The sequence below is a fragment of the Cryptomeria japonica genome, chromosome 2 (genome assembly GCF_030272615.1).
Source record: "Cryptomeria japonica chromosome 2, Sugi_1.0, whole genome shotgun sequence".
NCBI classification, from domain to species: domain Eukaryota; kingdom Viridiplantae; phylum Streptophyta; class Pinopsida; order Cupressales; family Cupressaceae; genus Cryptomeria; species Cryptomeria japonica.
In genome coordinates this window covers 177,567,078-177,592,448 of record NC_081406.1, presented here as the reverse complement: position 1 = coordinate 177,592,448, position 25,371 = coordinate 177,567,078, and the positions used below count along the sequence as shown (strand labels likewise).

At 36.3% G+C, this 25,371-nt stretch overlaps 2 protein-coding genes and 1 long non-coding RNA gene across 3 annotated transcripts; all 3 read left to right on the top strand.

The window, feature by feature from the left end:
• Window positions 1-496: 496 nt before the first annotated feature.
• Window positions 497-1,627, top strand: LOC131051962 (patatin-like protein 2). Its single transcript, XM_059213617.1, has 5 exons — window positions 497-638; window positions 726-796; window positions 914-1,135; window positions 1,258-1,433; window positions 1,528-1,627. Exons 1-5 carry the CDS (start codon window positions 497-499, stop codon window positions 1,625-1,627), a joined length of 711 nt encoding a protein of 236 aa, XP_059069600.1.
• Window positions 1,628-9,430: 7,803 nt separating this feature from the next.
• Window positions 9,431-11,089, top strand: LOC131051942 (patatin-like protein 2). The gene is made up of 7 exons (XM_059213615.1): window positions 9,431-9,562; window positions 9,656-9,846; window positions 9,943-10,117; window positions 10,201-10,362; window positions 10,463-10,528; window positions 10,651-10,801; window positions 10,995-11,089. Exons 1-7 carry the CDS (start codon window positions 9,431-9,433, stop codon window positions 11,087-11,089), a joined length of 972 nt encoding a protein of 323 aa, XP_059069598.1.
• A 43-nt stretch (window positions 11,090-11,132) lies between these two features.
• On the top strand, window positions 11,133-11,787 carry LOC131873717 (uncharacterized). Its single transcript, XR_009371625.1, has 2 exons — window positions 11,133-11,170; window positions 11,265-11,787. It is a non-coding gene; the product is annotated as an uncharacterized LOC131873717 (long non-coding RNA).
• Window positions 11,788-25,371: the final 13,584 nt, after the last annotated feature.

Genomic DNA, 25,371 nt, shown 5'->3' with positions numbered 1-25,371 from the left:
CCATCTATCCTCTATATATGCATAGTTATTGTAGGGGCAAATTCAATATAGCTAATTCCTTGTAAGTCTTTCCATACATTCTTCCAATTCTTGCAATCGATGTCGAATCAGGAACTTCTTCCAATCGATGTCTCGGGGGACGTGAGTGCTAGAATCCTGAGTGTCGATGGAGGAGGAGTACGGGGTCTTATTCCTGTGCAATTACTCAAATTCTTAGAGCACCAGTTGCAGGTACAGTTTATAAATTGTATTCTTTTGCTGCACAATTCATATAGTTTTATTTGCACAAATGTATTACTTACTGAAATGCTTCGTTTTTATCAGAAATTGGATGGGGAAGATGCCAGACTAGCAGATTATTTCAATATAATGGCAGGTACCAGCACTGGAGGTCTCATCACCACAATGTTAGCCAATGAAGATGAAGAATAGACGAGGATGATTCTTACGATGATATGTGCAGGCGAAAGTAGATCCGCTGAAGAATCCACATCTAATGGACGTATGCCTCTCCACAACTGCAGCTCCTACCTATTTTCCATCTCACCAGTTTACAACAAATTCCAGTGACGGAAAGACCCAAGTTTTTAACTTAGTAGATGGAGGAGTAGCGGCTAATAATCCTGTAATGCCTGCCTGTATTATGAGTAGAGATTTTGATCAGATTTTTATTTCACATCAATAAACTATTATAAGGGTCTCACAACAATTTTCTAATTATGCAGACCTTGATAGCAATGAACTTAGTCACTCGAGCAGTTCATCAGGATACAAGAATAGTCGACAAAAAGGTATTGTATTGTATCGTATTTTGATACTATTTAGAATAAACATCTCATATAAAACGAATGCTTGATGCTGGGAAATATTAATTAGAAGCTCAACTATGTTAACCAGAGGTTGTTATTTACAGGAGCACCTTGACCACTTTGTTGTACTTTCTCTTGGAACGGGATTAGAAGAGGGTATTGAATGGGACGCAAAAAAGGCTGCCACATGGGGAAGCTTGAAGTGGATTACTCACGATGGAAGAACGCCTCTCATAGAATCTATCATGAATGCAAGTTCAGACATGGTCAACATTCATACAGCTTTGATGCTCCATCATGTCAAAGAAAACTATCTTAGAATCCAGGTCTTTTTCATAGTTTCCAATAATGTTCCTTGAAACGATAAGGCCTCTAGATCTATAATTCTACAGACCATGTTTCTGCTGTAATTTTCTGTATGGTTAACATGTGGGCTTTCATACTGTAGGAATGGCAACTAAAAGGAAGCGAAGCAAAGATGGACCTCAGTACGGATGAGAACCTGAGGAATCTTGTGAAGAAAGGCCAGGAACTATTGGATAAGCCTGTTAGAAGTTTAAATTTGGAGACTGGGCGTCCTGAGACAGTGAAGAACGACTACACAAACAGGATGGCATTGACTAAGTATCTCCCATAACTCTCTAACTCTTCCTTGTATTTTCAGATCCTAGTTTCCTATCATTTTGTTCTCACCATAACTAATATTTCCACTTGCCAGAATGGCTGAACGACTCTCCAAGGAGAAGAAGTTGAGGGATAAACGGAGCGCATCTTCTGCACTTTCTATGAATGGCCATAGTGTTGGAATAAACATCTGAACTTCTTTCTTCCATTCCAATCACACCTTACGCTAGAATTTTGTGTAGACTTTTTAATTATAAAACATATCCGGGTGTTGGTGAGCCACACAGCTGATTTATGTAGTGGTAAATACAGCAATTCAAGATTTAGCTGTGTTTTTGCCAACTAATAGATGTCATTTCATTGTGTTTTTTTTTTATAGCTAAATTATTATTTTATGTTCTCCAAATATTAATAGCATTGCAGTTGTGGACAACAAGGCAATGTAAGTTTTATATTCATTCCAAAAGTGCTTGGAGTGGATGCATAAACGTTCCCTACAACACTTAGTTGGGCATCTTCAAGGAATTGTCTTATTATTGTATTCTTTACTGATAACACTGTATTCGGGGAATGGTTTGTATTATCGTTGGATTAAAGAGTATAGATGTTATTATGATTTTTGTTTGGTTTTTAATAGTATTTTTAATTATAGAAGATTTGAAGTCAGTATTATTTGGATGCCTAAAACATTTAATACTTGATCAATCAATTATGATAAGAAATCAGAAATTGAGGGTATCCAGTCTTATCCTTATTATGTTCGTTCAACTAGTTTTATAAATAATAGATTCATTTAAAACGATTCAAATTTGACAAAAAAAAAAATTAAAATTTCTTATTTTATCCAAATTTTTTAATCAACAGAAAGCTTAATGTCAATCACTTAACATCAGATCATTCATGTTCAGTCCGCAGTGCAGAGCTATTGAATAGTGATGATTCCCCTCTACCATCTTGGAAACATATTTGTGTGCTTGCAAATTCCTTTCGTAAAATCTCGGAAGCAAAGTGGCGGAAACAACAATAATGGGGAGAAATATTTCGAGATGAGAATGTTAAGAAAACAGAAAAAAATTAAGCTTACAGCAGATTAAACAGAAAATACAAATTGCATAGAGATAACGAATCACATAATGAAGAAGTTGAGGGATAAACAGAGCGCATCTTTTGTACTTTCCGTGAATGACCATTCCAATGGCCATGGTGTTGGAATAAACATCTGAACTTCTTTCTTCCATTCCAGTCACACCTTATGCTAGAACTTTTGTGTAGAGCTTTTAATAAAAAAACATTTCAGGGTGTTGGTGAGCCACACAGCTAATTAGTGTAGCAGCAAACAACGCAATTCATGCCATGTCGCTCTGTCTTCTTTTCAGCTAAATGATAACTTTATGTTCTCAAAACATTAATTACGTTGAATAATTAGAGATTGACCAGCCAATATTGTAAGGTTTATGTTCATTCCAAAAGTGCTTGGAGTGGATGCATAAACGTCCCTTACAGCACTTAGTTGGGCCTCTTCAAAGAATTCTGTCTTATTATTGCATTATTCAGTGACAACATTGTACATGGGACTGGTTTGTATCGTCGTTGCATTGAATGTGTGACATGATTCTTCCATTTATAATGCTCCTTACAAGCTACTCATGGCATAGATGTTACTATTGTATTTAAAATCATTTTAATAGTTGATCAGCCTATCTTGTTCGATTAATTGAAATGAATTATTGTTTGACTTTAGTAATGCTTAGATTTTACTCTATCTCATTTATTTTTATAATATTTAAATTTTTTAATTTTATGGAATCAAAATTAATGAGGATTAAAATTAAGATGAGGCATAATTAGGTAGAATAAAGATTAAGATCAAAGTTGAAAATAGTTCAAATATATTTATAATCTTTTTAGATAATTATAATAAAAAATTATATTTAAGAATAAATTTATTGTTATAATTATAGTTAGAGAGATTAAGTTGGAATCACAATTATATTATATTTTTAATTAAGATATGATTATAAAAATAATTAATTAGAAAGCATTAAATTAATTTAGGAGGGATTTTTTTTTTATAACTAAAATTATATAATCTTATTTTAACTATATAATGATTCAATTTAGGATTGAAAATATATAAAATACAATACATATAATATTTATTATTAATCAAAATTTTAAAAAACTATAAACTAGCTTTAAATATTTCAATTAATCATATTATAACTTGAATTTTAATTAATATTTACTTTAAGTATAAAAAAGTTGGATCTTAAAAGGTGAGTGAGTAAGGAACCAATCTGTCGTTTGGTTTATGAGAAGCCTCTTATTTCTCAAAATATTGGTCAGTGGGAGCGCAATGAGGTATTTAAAGTGTCATTTTTAGAGGAGCGAGTTTCAAGATATCTCTCATAGCTTCAAAGCAGGGCTCTTATTGGTAAGATCTGGAATTTCTCTCCAAATATTAATAAGCTTTCAAATTGGGGTCAATGAATTTTTTTATAACGATAATGGTAGTGAATTTTTTATTATGATATTTTCTATTAAGTCTGATCAAGATTGTGCTCATAGATGCAAATCTTGGTTTTTTGAGGGTCTTGGCTTGTTTACTCAATCATGGGTACCTAATTTTAACCCCCATTTAACCATAATAAATTTTTCCCTCTTTTGGGTATTTTGGCACTCTCTCCCATTGGAATATTGAGATTTGGACATCATTCAAACATTAGGAAATCAAATGGGCATTTTTCTGAGGTGCGATCTCCATTCGTTAGAACATGCAAATATTCTACTCTTGTTTTGTCTTCTTCTTGATCTGTATAAAATTCTTGTCAATCTATTGTTATTCAACCTAAATATGATTGTTGGGTTCAACAAAATGTGATAGAAATAAGTTAACTATAGTGGATGAGCATATGGACAATCTAGGTCATTTCACCTTAGCCTATCATGCCACCCACAATGAAGAAATAAGGGTGTTTAAGGATTCGGTCTGTAACTCTAATCTATGTTCATTTGCATCAAATTTAGCCTCTTTCTCTATAATGAAATACATAAATATGTCTCTTGCAATGTTTGAAGAAACTCCTTCTTAGAGGCCAACCAAGAATTCTCAATTGGTAGTCTTCACAGTGTCCTTTTTCAATTCCCCTTCCCTCAAATCTAATCTTAGAAGGTTTCTTTCAAGCCAAAGCCTTCTTCTAGGGTCTTCAATTCAAGTAACTGTTCCAAATTTTTCTTCTAACCAAGCTGTTACTTTGACCTAATCTCAGTCATGCTTCTGAGATAGAGTTCTCAGCAAGGATGGTTTTGTGTTTACCCCCATATTGTTTTGATTAATAAAGGTGGGATAGGCCTGTACCAATGCATAACCACAAAGTGACACCAAGAGTGGATGAGGGATGCACAACCAACCAAAAAAAACCCTACCAATCACAACAAAAACCCTAACAGGGAGAACAGATAGCCAACACCTAAACTAAAAAACCAACATGCAGAAGAAAAAAATTAAAAAAATGTAGGTCCACCAAACACAAAACATCTCTCTCACACAGGCACCAAGTGATGGCCTACTACTTGGGGGTATCCTTGTCCTGCCAATCTTGACACAAACTAAGCACTTTATCAAAAAAAATAATTTTTTCACTTGAACTAATCCCAGAACCATTTAGGAGACCAACACAGAGTCACGGCTAGCCTTAATCATCAACGCACTGGGGCCGGATCTCGTGGGAAAGGAATCCATGCGCCATCATTCTTTCACCCTTCTCATTTCTATCTCATCATGGATAGCCTATAGGGAGGCATTGTTCTTGCTAGCCACATCTCTGCAAGCATAGTTGACCTCCTCAATTTTGTTTTTAAGGGCCCCCTAGGTTTTATTGACCTCTTCAAGCTCATGCTTGCTACTCGGATTCTTTATCGTAGAGTCCATGTCTATAAAATTTCCACCCACCATTTCCCACTACCCCATAATGTCCACAAGATCATTAGCAATTTTCCAAACTCTATCCCCATCCAACTCATCAACCCATGTGTTGTCCCTAGCCTCAACCTTGGCTGTCGCCTCAAGCCCATTGTTCTTATTCATCGCCACATTCATTTGCATGAAGAGACATTCAATCAACTCTTCCGGAATTTGAGCGTCCTCATGCAGGTGCTTCACAATTTTTTCTACAGTTGAAGTGGTGCTCTTAACGTTGGAATTACTAAGGGAGGTTTAAGGGGGAGGACTAGGGTTTCCTTCAATCTTAGCAACGGACGAATCCGCCCTTAAGCTATCCGAGGAGCCTAAATCCTCCGAGGATAGAGACTTAGAGCCAGAATGAACAATCTCGTTAACCACATCTTGTTGTATCTGAAACTGGACACCCACATCTTGGTAGTAACAATGCCCCTAAATTTGGAAGTAACAATGCCCCTAAATTTGGCAATTATAGCAGGGTTTTTCCTATTGGGAAACTTAGAACTAGAGTGAGGCATAATCTATTCTACAAAATTAGACGGGGTAACAATAAGGTAAATATTCAGATTTGGATCAGAGGTAGACCCAGCCGCAATGGAAGGGACCCCAATAGAGGGGGACAAAGGCAAGTAGAAACTATACACTCTCCATATACAACCGTCGTGGAGAGGGGGTTTGCCCTTTTCCATGGATTTGCAAATAGATTGAGAAAAATAAGACATAATCCAGAAGGGGAAATTCATTCATACCCCATACTGGAGATGATAGCATTGGAAAAGTCTACATATGGAAGCTTCTTTTCTTACCATCCAAGGTGAAGTAATTCATTACCATCAAAGCCACATCCTTCCTAATGCAGAGGAGATCATCCCTGTTGTAGCCACTTTGATGCTTGAAAACTTCCTCTCTCCGTTCAAAAAGCTGATCAAAGTCATCCTCGTAATTCCCTTCAGGATTTTTTGGGAAGGACACGTCATCAAGGTCCAACCTTGTCACCTTCCTAGAAGTCCTTGTCAAAACCACAAAATTAACACTGCCATTGTTCACATTTCTATTGTCCCAAGCATTAACAAAATTAAGAGAGAGCTTAGACTCATGGCTAGTCATCCATTCAACATAATTATATAGGTTCCCTTTAATCACCCTATCCCACACCTCCTCATTATTTTTGAATTTGGAGTAATTATCAGGTTTAGTCTAAATCAAATAGCCACCCATAGTTGCAAGATATAAAACCAAGTTGAGGAACTGACAAGCTTGGGGAATATAGTGGTAGGTAGTACCATCAATGATTTTTAAATCTCACCAACTTAACCAACAAGGAAAGTAAATGGCAAGGTGGAAAATTTCAAAAAATCCAACTTTGAGATTATGCATCATTAATTGATGAGTCCTTCAAGATCGTGGGACGAGCGTCCACCGATATTTCATGCAAGTGGATGCATATTTTAAAATTATTAACATGCATGCCCATCCCCACCAACTTATCTTCCACACAGTTGCCTTCCCATCTCATGCCACAAAACCTGACGTCTCCTAGAAAGGGAAGGAGCTCGTGACACTTGGCAATGAGAGAATTAATTTTCCAATCCGGTTTTGTTTCCTTCCTAAGCATCGTGATGGTATTTCTTAAGTCACCTTCAATAGTGGCACACTTAAGTCCCTTTTTCCTGGCCATGATCAACCCATAATAAACAACTGCCACTTTAGCCATATTGTTGCATTGTTTGTGGAATTGTAGATCCCTATAGGTGGTTTTTTATTATGGTAGATTCCTATATCTCTTTTTTCCCAAAAATCCAACGAAACATGAGTCATGTGAGACACAAACAACACTTTATCATGAAAACGTAAACTATTAAAAATTGGGGTTATTAAAAAATAATTATTTGACAGCATTCAAAACATATATAGAAGGCCCAAACCTATACGAGTGAGATACACAAATGGCCATAAACATATATAATTTCAAGAAAAGGGCAAGCTAAGAGTGTCAAATTAAAATAGATTTTTTAATATTTCTTGCTTCCCAAAAACCAACGAAATCTAAGCCATGTGAGACCAAAAAAATGATTTTTCATGAAAGTATAAAGTATTCAAAATTGAGGTTACTCTCCCCAACCTGATCGACGAGAGACTTGTCCCTAGAAAGTTTTGTTCATCGAATTTGAGAAGACACAGACCCATCAGTATCTTTACTGAGTAAGCTTTTCTTTTGAGAAGGTGATTAATGACATAAAAGACATCTGAGATCTTATCCGCTGCAACTGGGGATATTATTTCTGAAGACAAACCTAATTCTCCTTCAAAATATTTACGATTACCATTTTCCAAATTAATTTTCATGGCGTCAACAACTTTGTGTGAAGGTTAAGGCAGTGCATTTAACATTTATTCCTTAAAAGTACAACAATGAGTGCCACCAGGTGATAAGTGCTACCAACAGAAAGGTGGATGCCATCTACAATCCTCCTATATGAACATTGTTGACATCATCTATGAAAGCATGGGATAATGGAATGAAGAGCTAAATCCAACAAATATGCAAAAACAAGAAAGCTAGATAATAATTAATTTGACATGTCCCGAGCCAAAGCCAAAGCTAGGTTGATTTCCTCATTAGCTTCAATATGATTGAAGAAAATATAACCTTCAAGAAGTCTACAACCCTTATTCACCAAGGCATCTACCACGGTTTTGACTTCTCTAAAACAATGTGATATAGTTTATGCTTCAAACACTAGTAATAAACTCCAGGGCTCGTACTTAATACACCTAATTTTCCAGCTTGGAGCATCTAGCTTTTTAAGTGCAGAGATCATATACATAAAGTCCCCCTCTATGTTAAGATTCCTAACTCTTTATTTGATTGCCAATCTTCTCCCAAACACTAAAGCAAGAGCCTTCGCCCCGTTGTTAACATTATTTTGGGTTTCTTAAATGTGTAGAAAATTTGTATCTCTTAAGCTACCTCGGAAGTCAATTCTAATAGGGGGTAAATTGAGAAAATTAAGGTTGTTAGGCAATTTTTGATATCCCAACCAATGTGCCTTTGGTTGCATTTAGGACACTTGAGGTAAAGGTTAAAAGGGGTGTTTTAATTTTTTTGAGGGGTCGGATGGATGGTTTGTTACAAAGTGAAGGAAGAAAGAAGGATAAAAAGAGGGTTGCATACCTTTTTTATAGCTACGTAGCACACTCTTAGAGGTAAACCCTATTAATTTTATTTTGTTGATCTTCAATTTGTTAGTGTTATTAACAATCGCGTGGCTATTCAAAATTAATCTAAATACAAGTACTTAATTCTACAATGTTCCAACAACTAAATATATATTCAAATTCGATGAACATCATATATATATTTGGATCAAAATTTCATGATAGTTTACTAGTGTATACATATAGAGAACTTCTTGTAATTAAGAAATTTTTTGTATTACTATATTGTGAAATTAGGAGAAGCTACAAAATAATTTCATTTATCCTAAAGACTAAAATAGGCATCATTAATCATGTTTATATCAATTTACTCGACTTCAAATGCTAAAGACAAAAATATATAGTGCGCATGATTCATCTTAATAGGAATACATGGCATCAAGGTAATTTTTAAGGAAACACGTAACTGTCCCACTTTATAAGTCAAATAAAATTGAAACACGACACACAGTGTAATTCGGCAAAATATTTTTTACCAGATAGGCGGCGGCTAGGAAACGAAAAAGACCCCAGAACAGTGTAATGTCACATTAAACATAACTTAATTTAAATTCTCGATGATGACAAGGTGGAGACGTGAAAAGAAAGGTTTGTTTATGGCATTTTCGGGCTGCTCGCAGACCGATGGATAATGATTATTTAACATGTGTTTATATATCCTCATAATGATTATTTAACATGTTTTTATATAGAGCCATGTACCATGTGCTTGTAACCTCCATCCATCCTCTATATATGCATAGTTATTGTAGGGGCAAATTCAATATAGCTAATTCCTTGTAAGTCTGTCCATACATTCTTCCAATTCTTGCAATCGATGTCGAATCAGGAGCTTCTTCCAATCGATGTCTCGGGGGACGTGGGTGCTAGAATCCTGAGTGTCGATGGAGGAGGAGTACGGGGTCTTATTCCTGTGCAATTGCTCAAATTCTTAGAGAAGCAGTTGCAGGTACAGTTTATAAATTGTATTCTTTAGCTGCACAATTCATATAGTTTTATTTGCACAAATGTATTACTTACTGAAATGCTTCGTTTTTATCAGAAATTGGATGGGGAAGATGCCAGACTAGCAGATTATTTCAATATAATGGCAGGTACCAGCACTGGAGGTCTCATCACCACAATGTTAGCCACTCCAGACCCGAATGACCACAAACACAATCGTCCTTTTAGTACCCAGAAAATTGAAGATTTCTACTTGAAGAATGCGAGTTTGATATTTCCTCAACCAAGGTTAGTAGCAAGTGATTGCAATATTTGTGGTAAAATTCTCTAGCACCAAATATTTGTTGTGTTTACGCAAAACTTCTCGTGTTGTTGGACTTGTAGCAAATGGAATATTTTTCACGGCATTTTTGGTCCCAAATACAATGGCAAACATCTGGTCGATATCTTAGAACAAGAGAAATTTCACGAAAGACGGCTGTGTGATACGGCTACTAACCTGGTGATACCCACCTTCGATATCAAGACGCAGTTTCCTACAATTTTCGCCAGTCATGAGGTATTTCATTTTATTTTATAGGATGATCTTGAGTTATGAAGATGAAGAATAGACGAGGATGATTCTTACGATGATATGTGCAGGCGAAAGTAGATCCGCTGAAGAATCCACATCTAATGGACGTATGCCTCTCCACAACTGCACCTCCTACCTATTTTCCATCTCACCAGTTTACAACAAATTCCAGTGACGGAAAGACCCAAGTTTTTAACTTAGTAGATGGAGGAGTAGCGGCTAATAATCCTGTAATGCCTGCTTGTATCATGAGTAGAGATTTTGATCAGATTTTTATTTCACATCAATAAACTATTATAAGGGTCTCACAACAATTTTCTAATTATGCAGACCTTGATAGCAATGAACTTAGTCACTCGAGCAGTTCATCAGGATACAAGAATAGTCGACAAAAAGGTATTGTATTGTATCGTATTTTGATACTATTTAGAATAAACATCTCATATAAAACGAATGCTTGATGCTGGGAAATATTAATTAGAAGCTCAACTATGTTAACCAGAGGTTGTTATTTACAGGAGCACCTTGACCACTTTATTGTACTTTCTCTTGGAACGGGATTAGAAGAGGGTATTGAATGGGACGCAAAAAAGGCTGCCACATGGGGAAGCTTGAAGTGGATTACTCACGATGGAAGAACGCCTCTCATAGAATCTATCATGAATGCAAGTTCAGACATGGTCAACATTCATACAGCTTTGATGCTCCATCATGTCAAAGAAAACTATCTTAGAATCCAGGTCTTTTTCATAGTTTCCAATAATGTTCCTTGAAACGATAAGGCCTCTAGATCTATAATTCTACAGACCATGTTTCTGCTATAATTTTCTGTATGGTTAACATGTGGGCTTTCATACTGTAGGAATGGCAACTAAAAGGAAGCGAAGCAAAGATGGACCTCAGTACGGACGAGAACCTGAGGAATCTTGTGAAGAAAGGCCAGGAACTATTGGATAAGGCTGTTAGAAGTTTAAATTTGGAGACTGGGCGTCCTGAGACAGTGAAGAACGACTGCACAAACAGGATGGCATTGACTAAGTATCTCCTATAACTCTCTAACTCTTCCTTGTATTTTCAGATCCTAGTTTCCTATCCTTTTGTTCTCACCATAACTATCATTTCCACTTGCCAGAATGGCTGAACGACTCTCCAAGGAGAAGAAGTTGAGGGATAAACGGAGCGCATCTTCTGCACTTTCTATGAATGGCCATAGTGTTGGAATAAACATCTGAACTTCTTTCTTCCATTCCAATCACACCTTACGCTAGAATTTTGTGTATAATTTTTAATTAAAAAACATATCAGGGTGTTGGTGAGCCACACAGCTGATTTGTGTAATGGTAAACACAGCAATTCAAGATTTAGCTGTGTTTTTGCCAACTAATAGATGCCATTTCATTCTGTTTTTTTTTATAGCTAAATTATTATTTTATGTTCTCCAAATATTAATAGCGTTGCAGTTGTGGACAACAAGGCAATGTAAGTTTTATATTCGTTCCAAAAGTGCTTGGAGTGGATGCATAAACGTTCCCTACAGCACTTAGTTGGGCCTCTTCAAGGAATTGTCTTATTATTGTATTCTTTACTGATAACACTGTATTCGGGGAATGGTTTGTATTATCGTTGGATTAAAAAATATAGATGTTATTATGATATTTGTTTGGTTTTTAATAGTATTTTCAATTATAGAAGATTTGAAGTCAGTATTATTTGGATGCCTAAAACATTTAATACTTGATCAATCAATTATGATAAGAAATCAAAAATTGAGGGTATCCAGTCTTATCCTTATTATGTTGATTCAACTAGTTTTATAAATAATAGATTCATTTAAAACAATTCAAATTTGAAAAAAAAAAATTTAAAATTTCTTATTTTATCCAAATTTTTTAATCAACAGAAAGCTTAAAGTCAATCACTTAACATCAGATCATTCATGTTCAGTCCGCAGTGCAGAGCTATTAAATAGTGATGATTCCCCTCTACCATCTTGGAAACATATTTGTGTGCTTGCAAATTCCTTTCGTAAAATCTCGGAAGCAAAGTGGCGGGAACAGCAATAATGTGGAGAAATATTTCGAGATGAGAATGTTAAGAAAACAGAAAAAAATTAAGCTTACAGCAGATTAAACAGAAAATACAAATTGCATAGAGATAACGAATCACATAATGAAGTAGTTGAGGGATAAACAGAGCGCATCTTCTGTACTTTCTGTGAATGACCATTCCACTGGCCATGGTGTTGGAATAAACATCTGAACTTCTTTCTTCCATTCCAGTCACACCTTATGCTAGAATTTTTGTGTAGAGCTTTTAATAAAAAAACATTTCAGGGTTTTGGTGAGCCACACAGCTAATGTGTGCTTAAATATTCCTTTCGTAAAATCTGGGAAGCAATGTGGCCGGAGCAGTAATAATGGGGAGAAATATTTCAAGATGAGAATGTTAAGCAAACAAAAAAATTTAAACTTACAGCAGATTAAACAGAAAATACAAATTGCATAGAGATAACGAATCACATAACGAAATTAAAGTATCAATTGTCCCTGCAATGATGTCGGTTATGAATAAAATTTGACAAGGGTAAAGATCACATAAAAAATAATTATACATTCCCTTTAGTGGATTTGCACAAATCATTCCAACTTGACCATTCAAAGAGCAGATGAAAAAAGGTCTTTTGACACCAATGGTACTCTGAACTGAAGGCCTTTATCATGTCTTGTCAAATTTAGCACTTTCCTAGCTTCTCTTAAAAAAATTATCATCACAAGGGTGACTACCACTCAAATTAATAACAGCCAAGGATCTTTCCAATATATCCTTCACATTTAAAACTAGTAGATATTAGTCCTGTTTTTAAACAATGGTAAATAACGTGTTGGCATGACACTTAAGTCATGGAGCTTCTCTGATAAAAGTTGTTTATGCCTTTCTAAGATCCACAAAGCAATAGTATAGGCTTTTGATTAACAGATCTTTAATTTTTCAATGATTGTTTAATGTATTAACAACTATTAGTGGTTTGAAATTTGAGATTGTCTGCCCTCCTCCAAATAATTTAAATTTATTGAAGCGAGGGAGAATTATAGAAGCCAACCTTCAAAAATCAGTCTCTAATTCTCCTCTAAAACAATGCCAAACCTATATATAAGCTGTCTATTAGTTTGCCCCAATCTCCTTGGATTTGAGCTATCTCGAAGTGAAACAAAAAGATAGATCATTGAGCATCTAAAATTATCTTGTTAGAGTCAAGGAACACTGAGAGGGCGGGGGTTAATCAGTGTTATACCAGAAATCAAATTAACAAAATTATTCTTTATTCACCGGTTAGCGATCTATAACAGTAAATAACATAAGCAAGCAATGAATAAACCACAGATCCACAACACCGAAATTTTACATGGAAACCCGGAGAGGAAAAAAAATGGTGGGGCTGGAACCCACAATATTCATATACCATGGACAAGAGTACATAAATATTACATAGATGGGGAATGCACTTGCATTCAGGGTCACTGCATAGAGCTCACTACTCAATTAAAATGACCGAGAAGGCTAAAACCTTTAGGGAAGTCTGACTGGCTTATAATTTGATTACAATGAGGAAATACAATTAAAGAACTCTGAAATGGCATCTAACAATGCAAAAATGAGTTCTGGTTAAGCACAATATCTTTGACTATACTCGCTCTGCAATATTCTCTGTTTCTGTCTCAGTCAACTACTGCATCACCTAGGAATCAAATGTGCACATGAAACTACGTTCAATCACACCAAAACGGATCGCCACAATAGGAATACTCTAAAAACCAATCACCAACTCAATCTTATATATCCGGTCATATCAAAAATAATCTCCTCCAAATCGGCTTCCAGAAATGTAATGTGTAGTCACATGCCGGCTTGACCGGAGCCAAAAATATAAGTTCAAATCATCAAAAGAGTAATAAAATGATGTTTCTAAATTGGCCCAATCAACAAGAACATGATTAAATGCACCGTAATTACCGGAAAACTTCCAGACCCAAAAGTGCTCTATGCTACCTAAAATACTGGTTAACACATGCTTCCAGATAGGGAGAATTGCAATCGCCAGATTGGATTTCCATGAGGACTTGCCATCACTGAAAACCCTAAACCAATAATCAAGCATCAAAAATTACCGAATGAGTGTCAATTGCCAACAATATCCCCCTTTGGCATTGATGGCAACACTTGTGAAAAATGACTAAGTGTTGAGCACTGAACACCGGTTCAAAAGAATTAAAATAATCTCTAAGGCTCCCTTTTAGACAAAGAATTCCACTCTCCAATATTGTACATTTTTCATCATCTTTCTCCTCCTTTGACAACAATGCCAAAGATGAGGTGTTGTCCAAAACAGAGATACTTATAAATACTTGAAGATATCAGCATAAGTAGTTTTCAAAAATCCTAGCTGAGTATCTCACCTAGTCTTCAAATTGTCCAAAACTGTGATAAATGCACTAAATACAATGCCATGAATTTTGAACTCTCTCAGATTAGATGGTATAGGACGGGTCATCTCCTTCATACAATCCACCTTATTGTTTAATATGGTGTCCAACCAGGAGGCAATCAAGTTCTGAAGTTCACCTACTTTTCTCAAAATTTTCTCCTTGCCCGCTTGAAGGCTTGAGATTTGATCATTTAGGGCTATAATCTGCCCTTCAATACTTCTGGTTAGAGTTGCATTAGGATCAAAGGACTGAGAAATGCCAGCAAGCTTTCCTTGGCAAACACCTCTTTGCTTATCAATATCTACAATGAACAAGTAAAATTAGGCAAGATTTGTACAATTTTCTGGCTTCTGACAATGTGTCAGAAATAATCTACAGTCTCTCATTTATTCTGACTCTATCATCTTCAATCATTTTCCAGAATATTTGCTTCCTAACATCCTTGAATTTATTCAAAACTTTATGTGTAGTTGTCTTCTCCAAAGAATCAAAATTGCTATTTACACTATTAATCAATTGTAACAATCTACCGGAGGGGCTGTTATTTGAATCTAACTATACATTAGGGTCCACCTTCTGTAAAACATCTATAGACATCAAAGTTAGTCTTTTATCTTCAATTTCTGACTTCACTTGATCTTGGCTAGCTTGGGCTTGTACTGGCAAGCATGAGCTTTTTTACAGGTGACATCTTTCCAAGATCAACAAAACCATCAAGATAAATAGAAATCTGAGGCGGGGTACTTGTAATTGGAGGAGTGAAAATTGCCGAATTAGCTATGCCTTTGCCTTTGTCAACCTTAGCTTCTATTGTCTCAACATCCTTCTTCTCTCCCTTATCCCCTTTATCTATTGCATAGGTGTTGTCATTTGGTACAGTATCAACTTGTTGGATTTTCGGGGCTGCAAAGCTATCCACCACTGAAGGACCATCAAGAGTCTCAACATTAAGTGGAGTAATATCCTAGTCTTCCAGATGATCCTCAAACTGAGTTTCAACCTTTTGACTTCTGAAAACACTTTGCTTCTCTTCCAGATAAAATGACTTGAATGCATCCTTGTATAGTGAGTCATCCTGAATTATCTTTTTCCATATATCCTTTGTTTCTTTCCTCACCTCCTCCACATTTTCGATCATCAATTTTTTAATCCTATTTTTACTTCTAAATTCCTTCTTCTTTGCCTCTTCAATGAGTCTCTTGACTTCATCATGAGTAATGCAAGTATAGACATTTACAAGTTCTCTTTCCTTCATCTCCCTATCAATCTTACTTGTAGTCATTCTTCTTGCATCAATTAGATTATACAAATCTTTTGGAATGGTCTTTTTCTAATTCAATCAATGTCTTACTAAAGTTGTGTAAATATAGTACAATTGCTTCTTCAACTTTTCTCTTATCACGTTCATCAAAATTCTCAAAGTATGCTCCAAGATTCTTTAAATTGTCATCCACTATTATTTCATCTATCAACTGATATGTTGATAGTGGAGTAACAATTATGTACTTACCTTATATGTTGCCAGACTCAAGGTCTTTGTCGAGTTGACTTTTGACTTGCCTACCTCTTTTGGATCTTCTGGTAGGAGCAGGATCAGATTTTACTTTCTTGGATTGTTGGGCTCCACTGGTCTATAGCTTCCTCACCACTCTCACAAATTCTCCTTTCTTTTTCACCTTTCCTGCTTCCTCCTCAGATTCAGTTTCCGAGGCTACTAGAGATACTGCAACATAGGTTCTTTTAGGCTTCTGCTTTTTCTTCAATACACCCTTTATGGATGGGCTAGATTTTGCAGGTTGGGCTACCAAAGCAGGAGCAGAATTAGTCTCTTTCTACACATGACTTTCCCTTGCTTTCTTCACCACCTCCCAGGTGAAACCCATCTAAACTACCACTTCCTCTACCATCTTAGTAACTTTTCTTTTTAAGGTAGGAGTAGTGAATTGCATGTGCAAATTGAGGTCTTTCCCTTTGAAAGTACCAAATTTTCCTTCCTTTGGATCCACTAGTTAACTCAATAGATGTTGGGCATATGCCTCAAGTGTAACAGAATCAACTTCATATCCCATGGGCATGATCCATACTACTCCATTTCTTCTATTAGACATTGATCCTTATCGATCATGAAACAAATGCTTTGCTCATATTTTTCAACCACCTCCTTTGGGATCCTTTCTTTGTTCTTCATTGCAGCTTGGAAGGTTTTCAAATATCCCTAGAGAGAAGATATCCTCATTGTTGCATCTCAAACACCCCATAATCCTTCTTTGATATACATAGCTATTGGTCTATCATAGGCCCATTGGACCTTACCTTTTATACTGAGTATCTCATTCAATAAGTACAAGGCTAGACAAATAAGAAGTGTACCATATTTAAATGTGTGCTTTTTGTCTTGTTTGACCTTCTTTAGATTTCTCAATAATTCATTCAGGAGGGCAGTGCACAAGCCATATCTTTTGTCATCCTTAAGCATCTGGTATGAAGAGTAAATAATAGTAACGGAGATAGAGTTGTACCTGTTGGATTAGTAAACCTTGTAAGAGACTACTATTGATGCAAACTTAACATCATTCTCCGGGATATCATTAATGATCATTACCCTGCTGTCGAATTTAGATCCTATGATGGCTATGACTATTTCATTTGACACTTTCCTTAGACTGGGCACATCACCGGTTTTAGCTAGGCTGGTTACACCTCGAATCACCTCTTTGGTAATTTTATGTGGCCTATCAAGCCATATAACTCATTATGTACTACAAGAAACCCTTGTCTTGAAGCACCTTGTATTCTAATTTCAAATTTCCCAAACCATCAGCCAAATACTTGTTGTAAAGATCCAACATACCTATGTTTCCAAGCTCCTCAAGATCGCATTGAATGTAAGCCCTAATGTCTTTGTTGTGGAGAACACCATAAGGCGCAGATGAAAAAACACTTTCTAGATCATCCTCAACTGACTTAAAAGGGTGTTTCTTCAAAACTAGTTGATCCCTATCCCTAATCTCAACCACCAATGGGGTAACAACACCGGAAGTTGAAGTCATTTTAAATGCTAGGGTTTGCAGAAAACTAAAAGCCTGAACAGAAAAATACCTTGCTTCACAAAAGGGCGCGGGAATTCACTTTGGAGTTGCTGAAATTGTTGTTGGAACCACCAAATTTCTTTTCTCTTTTCTCTATTCTACTTTCTTGATCGCATTGTAACAAATGAAACTTCAAAATACACTTTAATCCTTCAAAAACCTAATTTTCCACTGTAATAAATGCAGCCACTGGTTATCATGATTTTCATGAAATCGCATATCGGATCACCAAATCTTCTTAGAAAGTTTTGAATATCATCTACACTCATGATTCAAGCCTTCTGCAATCTTCCAAAATCGATTGCAAACCACCAAAGAGGAGGTTCTTAGAATCTGCATGAAAGGCTCTCCCTAAGGCATAAAGTCCTAGTTACTGGATGAAAATCCTACACCGGATTCAGGTGTAGACCCATTGTCAGTTCTAGATTCATCTTTTCTTACCACATCTTCTCATTCTTCTCCTTGATCTCTTCTACTTTTGCTTTTCCTTTCTCGTCTAAGTTACTCTTATCTACCAAAGCATTGTTCTTACTTTTGCAGTACTTTGCAATGTGACCGATTTTGTTGCATTCTTAGCAAAAAATATTATTTTTCTTAGGTCTAAAGTTAATTTGATTTGGTCTCATACTGCATTGATTAGAGATATGTCCAAACATCCCACAAGCATAGCATCTTTTGTTTTGGAAGTTATTCATTACTACTCTACACACATTTGACTTGTGACAAAAATTATTGCATATGAAACACTGACCGATAAAGGTAGGAACATTATTCATGTTGTTCATTCTATTATTCATCCTACTTCTGCATTGATTTTCCATATGACCAAACTTATTGCAAGTAAAGCATCTACCATTGAATTTATGAGCATTAGGTTGTCTTACCGGAGGATTCTTTCTCTTCTTTTGATCAGGTTTTGCATTGCCTTGTCCAGATCCGGAGGATTCACCTTTCTCAAATCAAAGTCCTCGTATTTCATTTCCATGCCTCTAACTTTCCATCATCTCATCAAGCCTTGCTGAGATAGCTTTGAATTTGTCTTTGTATTCATAAGTTGTAGCAAGTTCATCCCTTAAGGTAGCAATTTGTCTTTCAAGTTCTTGACCATTATTCCTTGATTGTGTTAGCTCAAGCTTCAATTGATCATTCTCATAAGTAAGCCTGCAGCATTCATCTGCTCTTTCTTTCAATGATTGTGCCGTATTTTCTTCATTTTTCTTCTGGTCCTCTATCTCCTTAGTTAGTCTCATTACAATGGATTGCATATCATTCTTCAAGGTAGAATTCTCTCTTTCAAGCTTGTTGACTCCATCTGCTTTATCCTAATATTCCATGATCTGATCTTCTTTCTCCTTTAGCTTGTTCATTAACTCCTTCCTCTTCTCTCTAGAGATGTTTGCTTAATCCTTCAGGTCATTAATGAAATCATCAACAGCATTCAGGTTCCTCTTCAAGGTATAGATCTTATTTCTAGCTGCATCAAGATCTTCAAGTGCTACACTGAGTTGTCTCTAAAAACTAGAATCCATTGAATCAATCTCCTGGAACTTCCTCAAATGGTTAAGCTTCCTCAGAGGTACTAGGCTCTAATACCAATTGTTAGAATCAAGGAACATTGAGAGGGGGGGTGAATCAGTATTTTGTCAAAAATCAAATTCATAAACTTATTCGTTATCCATCGGTTAGCAATGCATAACAGTAAAGAACTTAAGCAAGCAATAAATAACCACAAATCCACAACACTAGAATTTTTACGTGGAAACCTGGAAAGGGAAAAACCATGGTGGGGCTAGAACCCACAATATTCATATACTATGAACAGGAGACATAAGTATTACATAGATGGGGAATGCACTTGCATTTGGGCTCATTGCCTAGATCTCACTTCTCAATTACAATGACCCAAAAGGCTACAACCTTGAGGGAAGTCTCACTGACTTACAATTTCATTACAATGAGGAAATACAATTAAAGAACTTTGAAATGGCATCTAACAATGCAAAAATAAGTTCCAATTAAGCACAAGATCTCTGACTACACTCACTCTACAATATGCTCTATTTCTATCTCAGTCAGCTACCGAATCACCAAGAACATGATTCAATATACCGCAATCACTAGAAAGATTGCGGACCCAAAACTGCTTTGTTCTACCTGAAATACCTGTTAAAACATGCTTTCAGATAGGAATAATTCCGACCACTGGATCAAATCTCCATGAAAAGTTGCCATCAATGACAACCCTAAACTAATAATCAAGCATTGAAAATTACGGGATGAGTGTCAATTGCCAACATATCTCTGTAGATGTTTTTTTCATTACAACACAGCCACCAAATCATTAAACTTTACATGATCCCAAAGATCTGTAGCTCAAAGTTGTACAAAGGAAGATATTGATAGAGAGTGGAAACTATTATTGTATAAACAAAGCACCTCTTCCAAATGAAAAAGGGCATGCATTTCTATACTTTATATGTTGGCAATTGACACTCTATTGGTTAGGTTTCACTATGTTGTCATTGATGGCAACATGATTCTGGGTTCCGTCTTCATATGGTCTACCGACAGACACTTCACAGACTCTACATCAGCACTGGCACTGGCACTAGCAGGATAAAAGATTTCTTTGGTCATCGAAAATGCAGACCGACATGGTCTAGTAAAGGTCATCAGTATTGGAGGCCAACACATCTTGGATCTGGCACGGAAACTTGTTTTAATGTTTATTCATTTATATTATATGGCCGACATGTAATCTAATATTGTATATATCCTTGTAAGCCGACATAAGGCATAAATTTGTATAGGGTATAGGGCAGATTGATTAGATAATTTTGACATGATGATAGGAATATAATGTAATGGACATGGAAATGTAATATGATGTGAAATCATTCTGAGAGACTATGTATGTGAGGAATTCATTGTAAGGGTTATTTTGGTACAAAGGTTTAGGGTTTTGATTGGAACAGACAGAGCATAACCGGAACTGTATTCTGGCATAGAAGATGCAATATTAGCAGTTCACATTTCTCTGGATTGTTGTCTGGAATTTTATGTAATCAGTAAGGCTCCTATTGTGATTGAGCAGTGTCCTCTAGGTTGTAAGCCTTTCTACAAGTGCAGGCCCATCATATATTGTAATATCTCTTTATATGGCTAGTGGATTGATATTGTGGGTCACAAATCCCACCGTGGTTTTTCCTCATTGACGTTTTATACGTATAAATATGTGTGTTAGGATTCTCATTAATATGTTTGGCTTATTGGTTGCATTACTTCTTTCAATTATTTTTATACTGGTATACCAGTTAGTGTATGAATTTTTTGTTAAGGCTAAAATATTTTATTCCGGTATAAGACCAATTCACACCCCCCCCCCCTCTTAGTGTTATTGATTTCCAACAATTGGTATCAGAGCCTTGTGCCTTAGAGGAAGTTTAACAGCTTGAGGAAGATCCTAAAACCGCAATATTGAATATGGCTTTGGAGAAGCAGCTTGAGATGGCACTTGAAGATTATGATTCTAAAAGTTTGAAGAACTTAAAGCTACAAGATGAGTTGAATTCTGCTAAAGAATTTATTCTTGTCCTACGAAAGATGCTATCATCTATTCAAGCTAGGAAGAAGGAACTTTTGCAAAATCAGGATGATGAAGAGAAAAATGCACTTAAGGAGAAATGTCAGAAATTGAGTCAGGAGAACATGGTTATGAAAAATGAAATGCAAGATATAGCTATGAGGATGTCTAAGAAGATTGAGGATAGAAAGAAAAAGGAAGAAAATCTTGTTGTATCCCTGAAGAACAAATTTGAAGAATGTGGTAGGTTAGTTCATGAAAATGATATGTTGAGAACTGATTTGGTACAATCCCAAAACAATAAGCAAGAGCTTGAGAGACAAATGATAATACTAATAGATTATTTAACTTCTGCAAGTGACTACAAAGAAAAATTCAAGATCAGCTCAGCACAGCTTGATGAGTTAGTGAAGAGACAGAGGCAGATTGGAGATTCTAGTGGACTTGGATTTGAAAAAGGATGGAGTTCCGGTACTCCTAATCAAGATCAAAACCATAAGGCACCGGTAAGGCAATTCAATGCTTATAAATTCAATGGTAGATGTTTTGTTTGCAATAGATTTGGACGCATGGCTAGGCAATGTAGAAACAGAGCAAATCATAACCCTAATTCTGCTCCCAATAAATGTTCTAAATGCAATAAAATTGGTCATAAGATAGAAGATTGAAGAATGAATGTAAAATGCTATGCTTGTGGAAAATTTGGACATATGGCTAATCAGTGCAGGTCAACCAATTTCACCAGTTTTAGCAAGGCAATTCAAAAGAAAAATGTTACATGTTATGCATGCAATGAAGTTGGACATATTGCTAAGTTCTACAGAAGCTGAAATCGACTGGTTGGCAATGGAGGATGAAATGAAAAAGAAAAAGAGAAGGTTAATGAAATCTGGCAAGATCATACTCAGAGATGGGTGAGGAAGACTGAAGAGCAATCATCAGATGGGAATGTCTCAATTACCTATCTGACAGAAGAGGTTTCTCCTACACCGGCAGTGAGCTCATCCGGTAACTAAGGTAGATGCCTTAGAGGTAGGAAAAAATTCATGGAAGATGATGCATATGCCCCTCGAGGAGATTCTGGAAGATGTTCCAGATATTGGAAAGGATTATCCGGCATTGATATGTTCAGACCGAGATCCGATATCTTTCATCGGCAGTCATTTACGTAAATGAAAGATTAGGGTTTTCTCTCTATGGATAAAAGGTCGAATACACTTCATTATTATTCACCTAGCATTCAGAGCGATTTTAGAGCAACTTAGTGCAATCAGAGGCAATCAGATTTCTTCTTGAGTGATCACATCGGCGTTTGGAAGGATTTGTTGAAAGTTTTCACCGGCAGCGATCTAAAAGGTATTTTTCTTGAATCATGGAAGTGGGATCATATTCTGTTCCTATTTTTGTTGCAAATCCAACTGTAGTAGAGGTTAAGGACCACCCCGGGCCAATTTTCAAGCAGTATCCACATGTGGCTACCAAGGAAGATTCGGTTGGAGTGTTTTCTCGCATTCCGGAGGGAGTCTTATATGTAGAGGATGTTAGGGAATCCTTCCATTATCATATAGAGGACTTAGGCACTTCAGAGATCAAAGGGATGTATATGAATGAACTCATGGGAGAATCTGGTAAGATCAAACCGGTATATCAGCACATCAAAGAACTAGGGCTCACAGATATTCTGGATATTCCAGAGTTTGAGGATGAAATAATCATATATGTACTAAGAAGAGTACATGGGGAATTCATATGGATGGATAGACCTTATAAAATCACTAAGGAAGCCTTCCAGGCAATTACTAGCTTATCATCAATAAGGCAACATCCGGATAAGAAAGTATCTAACGACTTCGTGAGGAAGATCACCGATGCCACATCAGATAAGAGATTGATGAAGGTGAGCACTATCACTGACACCGACATCAAGATTGGCAGCATGGTTATAGGCTACAAGGTAACTCAGTCTAATCGACTGAATTCAGTTTCCAGTTCATGTATTTTGGCTGTACATAGGATGATGAGAGAAAATGTAAGGTTGGATTTTTGTGGCTTGATGCTTGAAGGATTATTGATCAACTTAGGAAAAATTAAAGGTGAGAAGAAGGGCACCTTTCCATATGGAAACTTGTTAGTCTGCTTAATGCTATAATTTTTGAATGATACTCCCAATTCTGGTAGGAAGAAATGGGCTTTTGACATCTCGGTAGGAAGACAACTAAAGAAATCAATTACTGCATTGGGAAGTCTGAGAGATGATAAGGTATGGGGTTACTTTAAAGCTTTTCAAAAATCTATGAGGTCTAGAATAAGAGTACTCGAGCATATAGTAGATAAATACTCTAGCGACATATGTTTCATGGTTAAGAAAGATGAGACCCTCATGGAGGCAGTCAAGCCCCAGAAGATTTGGATAGCAGAAACGGTCTATGAGGTAGATGCATTAATTCTTGATGCATATGCAAAAATTCTACTAGATGCAGAAATAGATGAGGCAGAGAAGACCTGTGGAACTGCTCAGCAGAAGAGTCTTGAGGTTGAAACTGAGTTCAACCAAAAGAAAAGGGAAAAACAAGAAGGAAAGGCAAGTTCGTTCATACAGGAGGTTCCAAAGGACATTAAGGCACTCATTAATGTTGTCCTAGAGAAAGGAAGAAAGAGGAAGGATCTAGTAGTTCACATTGAACCTGTGACTACAGATTTTGAGTCTAAAGATAACACGCCATTAGCTTTCAAAAGGGTTGTAAGGAAGAAACCGGAAGAACCTAAAGTGGAAGCAAAGAAACAACTGGTTAGGAAGGTCACCATCAAGTTACCGTCACAAAGGCAGGCACCTAAGGCCACATCAACAGCTACATCTGGTACTGCCAGGAGGAAGATGAGTGACATTGATTTGGCACTAGAGACTGGTAGTGTGACTATTATACAACCTATGACTTGTTCTGAAATTGTTGATGAAATTACTAAGGATGGGATGCTGAAAAATGTTAAGTCTTATTATGATACATCAAAAGTTGATAAATAGAGAGAGGTAGAGGAAGCAATTCTATTGTATTTGGATATCTATAAGAAATCATTAATAGAAATAGAAAATCAAATACCGCCAGATTTATATAACATGATAAATGCTAGAAGGTTATCTTCTATGCAAGAAGACAAACACATTAAGATGCAAGAACTTTTAGCTATCTGTGTTGCTATAACTCCAAATGAAATGGATAACACAATTGAGGTTGCAGATAGGAAGGCATTCAATAGAAAACATAGAATAACTAGCCTGATGTTAGGAAGGATGAATCAGCTAATAAAAGAAGCACACAAGGCTTGGATAAAATTTTTGGGAGAACACAGAGGATTGTTTACTTCATCGGAGACCAAAACAGACACTGTAGATACACCAGTTGAAGGGAAAGGTAAAGGGATCATGGGTACTCCACCCTTAGTTTTGAAGAATATCAAGATAGTGGAAATTGAGCCACCCGTAAACACAAAGTACAGACAAATACTGAAACACCGATTAATACTGAGAATATTGTACAGGATACTAACATTGAGGACAATTGTCCTCTAGATACTAATATACAGGTTGAGGATATTGTTCCTAGAAAGGAACCAATAGTTGCACAGACTGCACCAAGTGGCGAAGCCACCGGTGCAAGTGAGGAGGTTTTAAAGGATAAATCATCAGAGAAAACAGGGGAATCTGGTAGAGAACCAGTTGCTGGCACATCATTATTGACAATTGAGACTTTATAGTTGAAAAGAAAACCATCACAGAGATGAGTCCCACATAACTAATGATGATGGATTCTCAGAAACTGATGAAGGAGGGATCCACAGACAAGGGGATTATAGATCAATCCATAATTGTTTTGCATAGATTGGTCCCAGAGTGTAAGATTGAAAATGAAGCGAGCCCTTTCGGCAAGCTTAAGGTAATCACTGAGCACATATCAAAAGACTTTCAATCCTTACAACAGATCTCCCACCAGAAAGCACTTGAAAGATTCACTTAGGCTAAGAGAGTCACTTTTGATCAGATCATTGAGAGAGAGAAGAAAAAGATTAAGGAGAAGTTAATTCCAG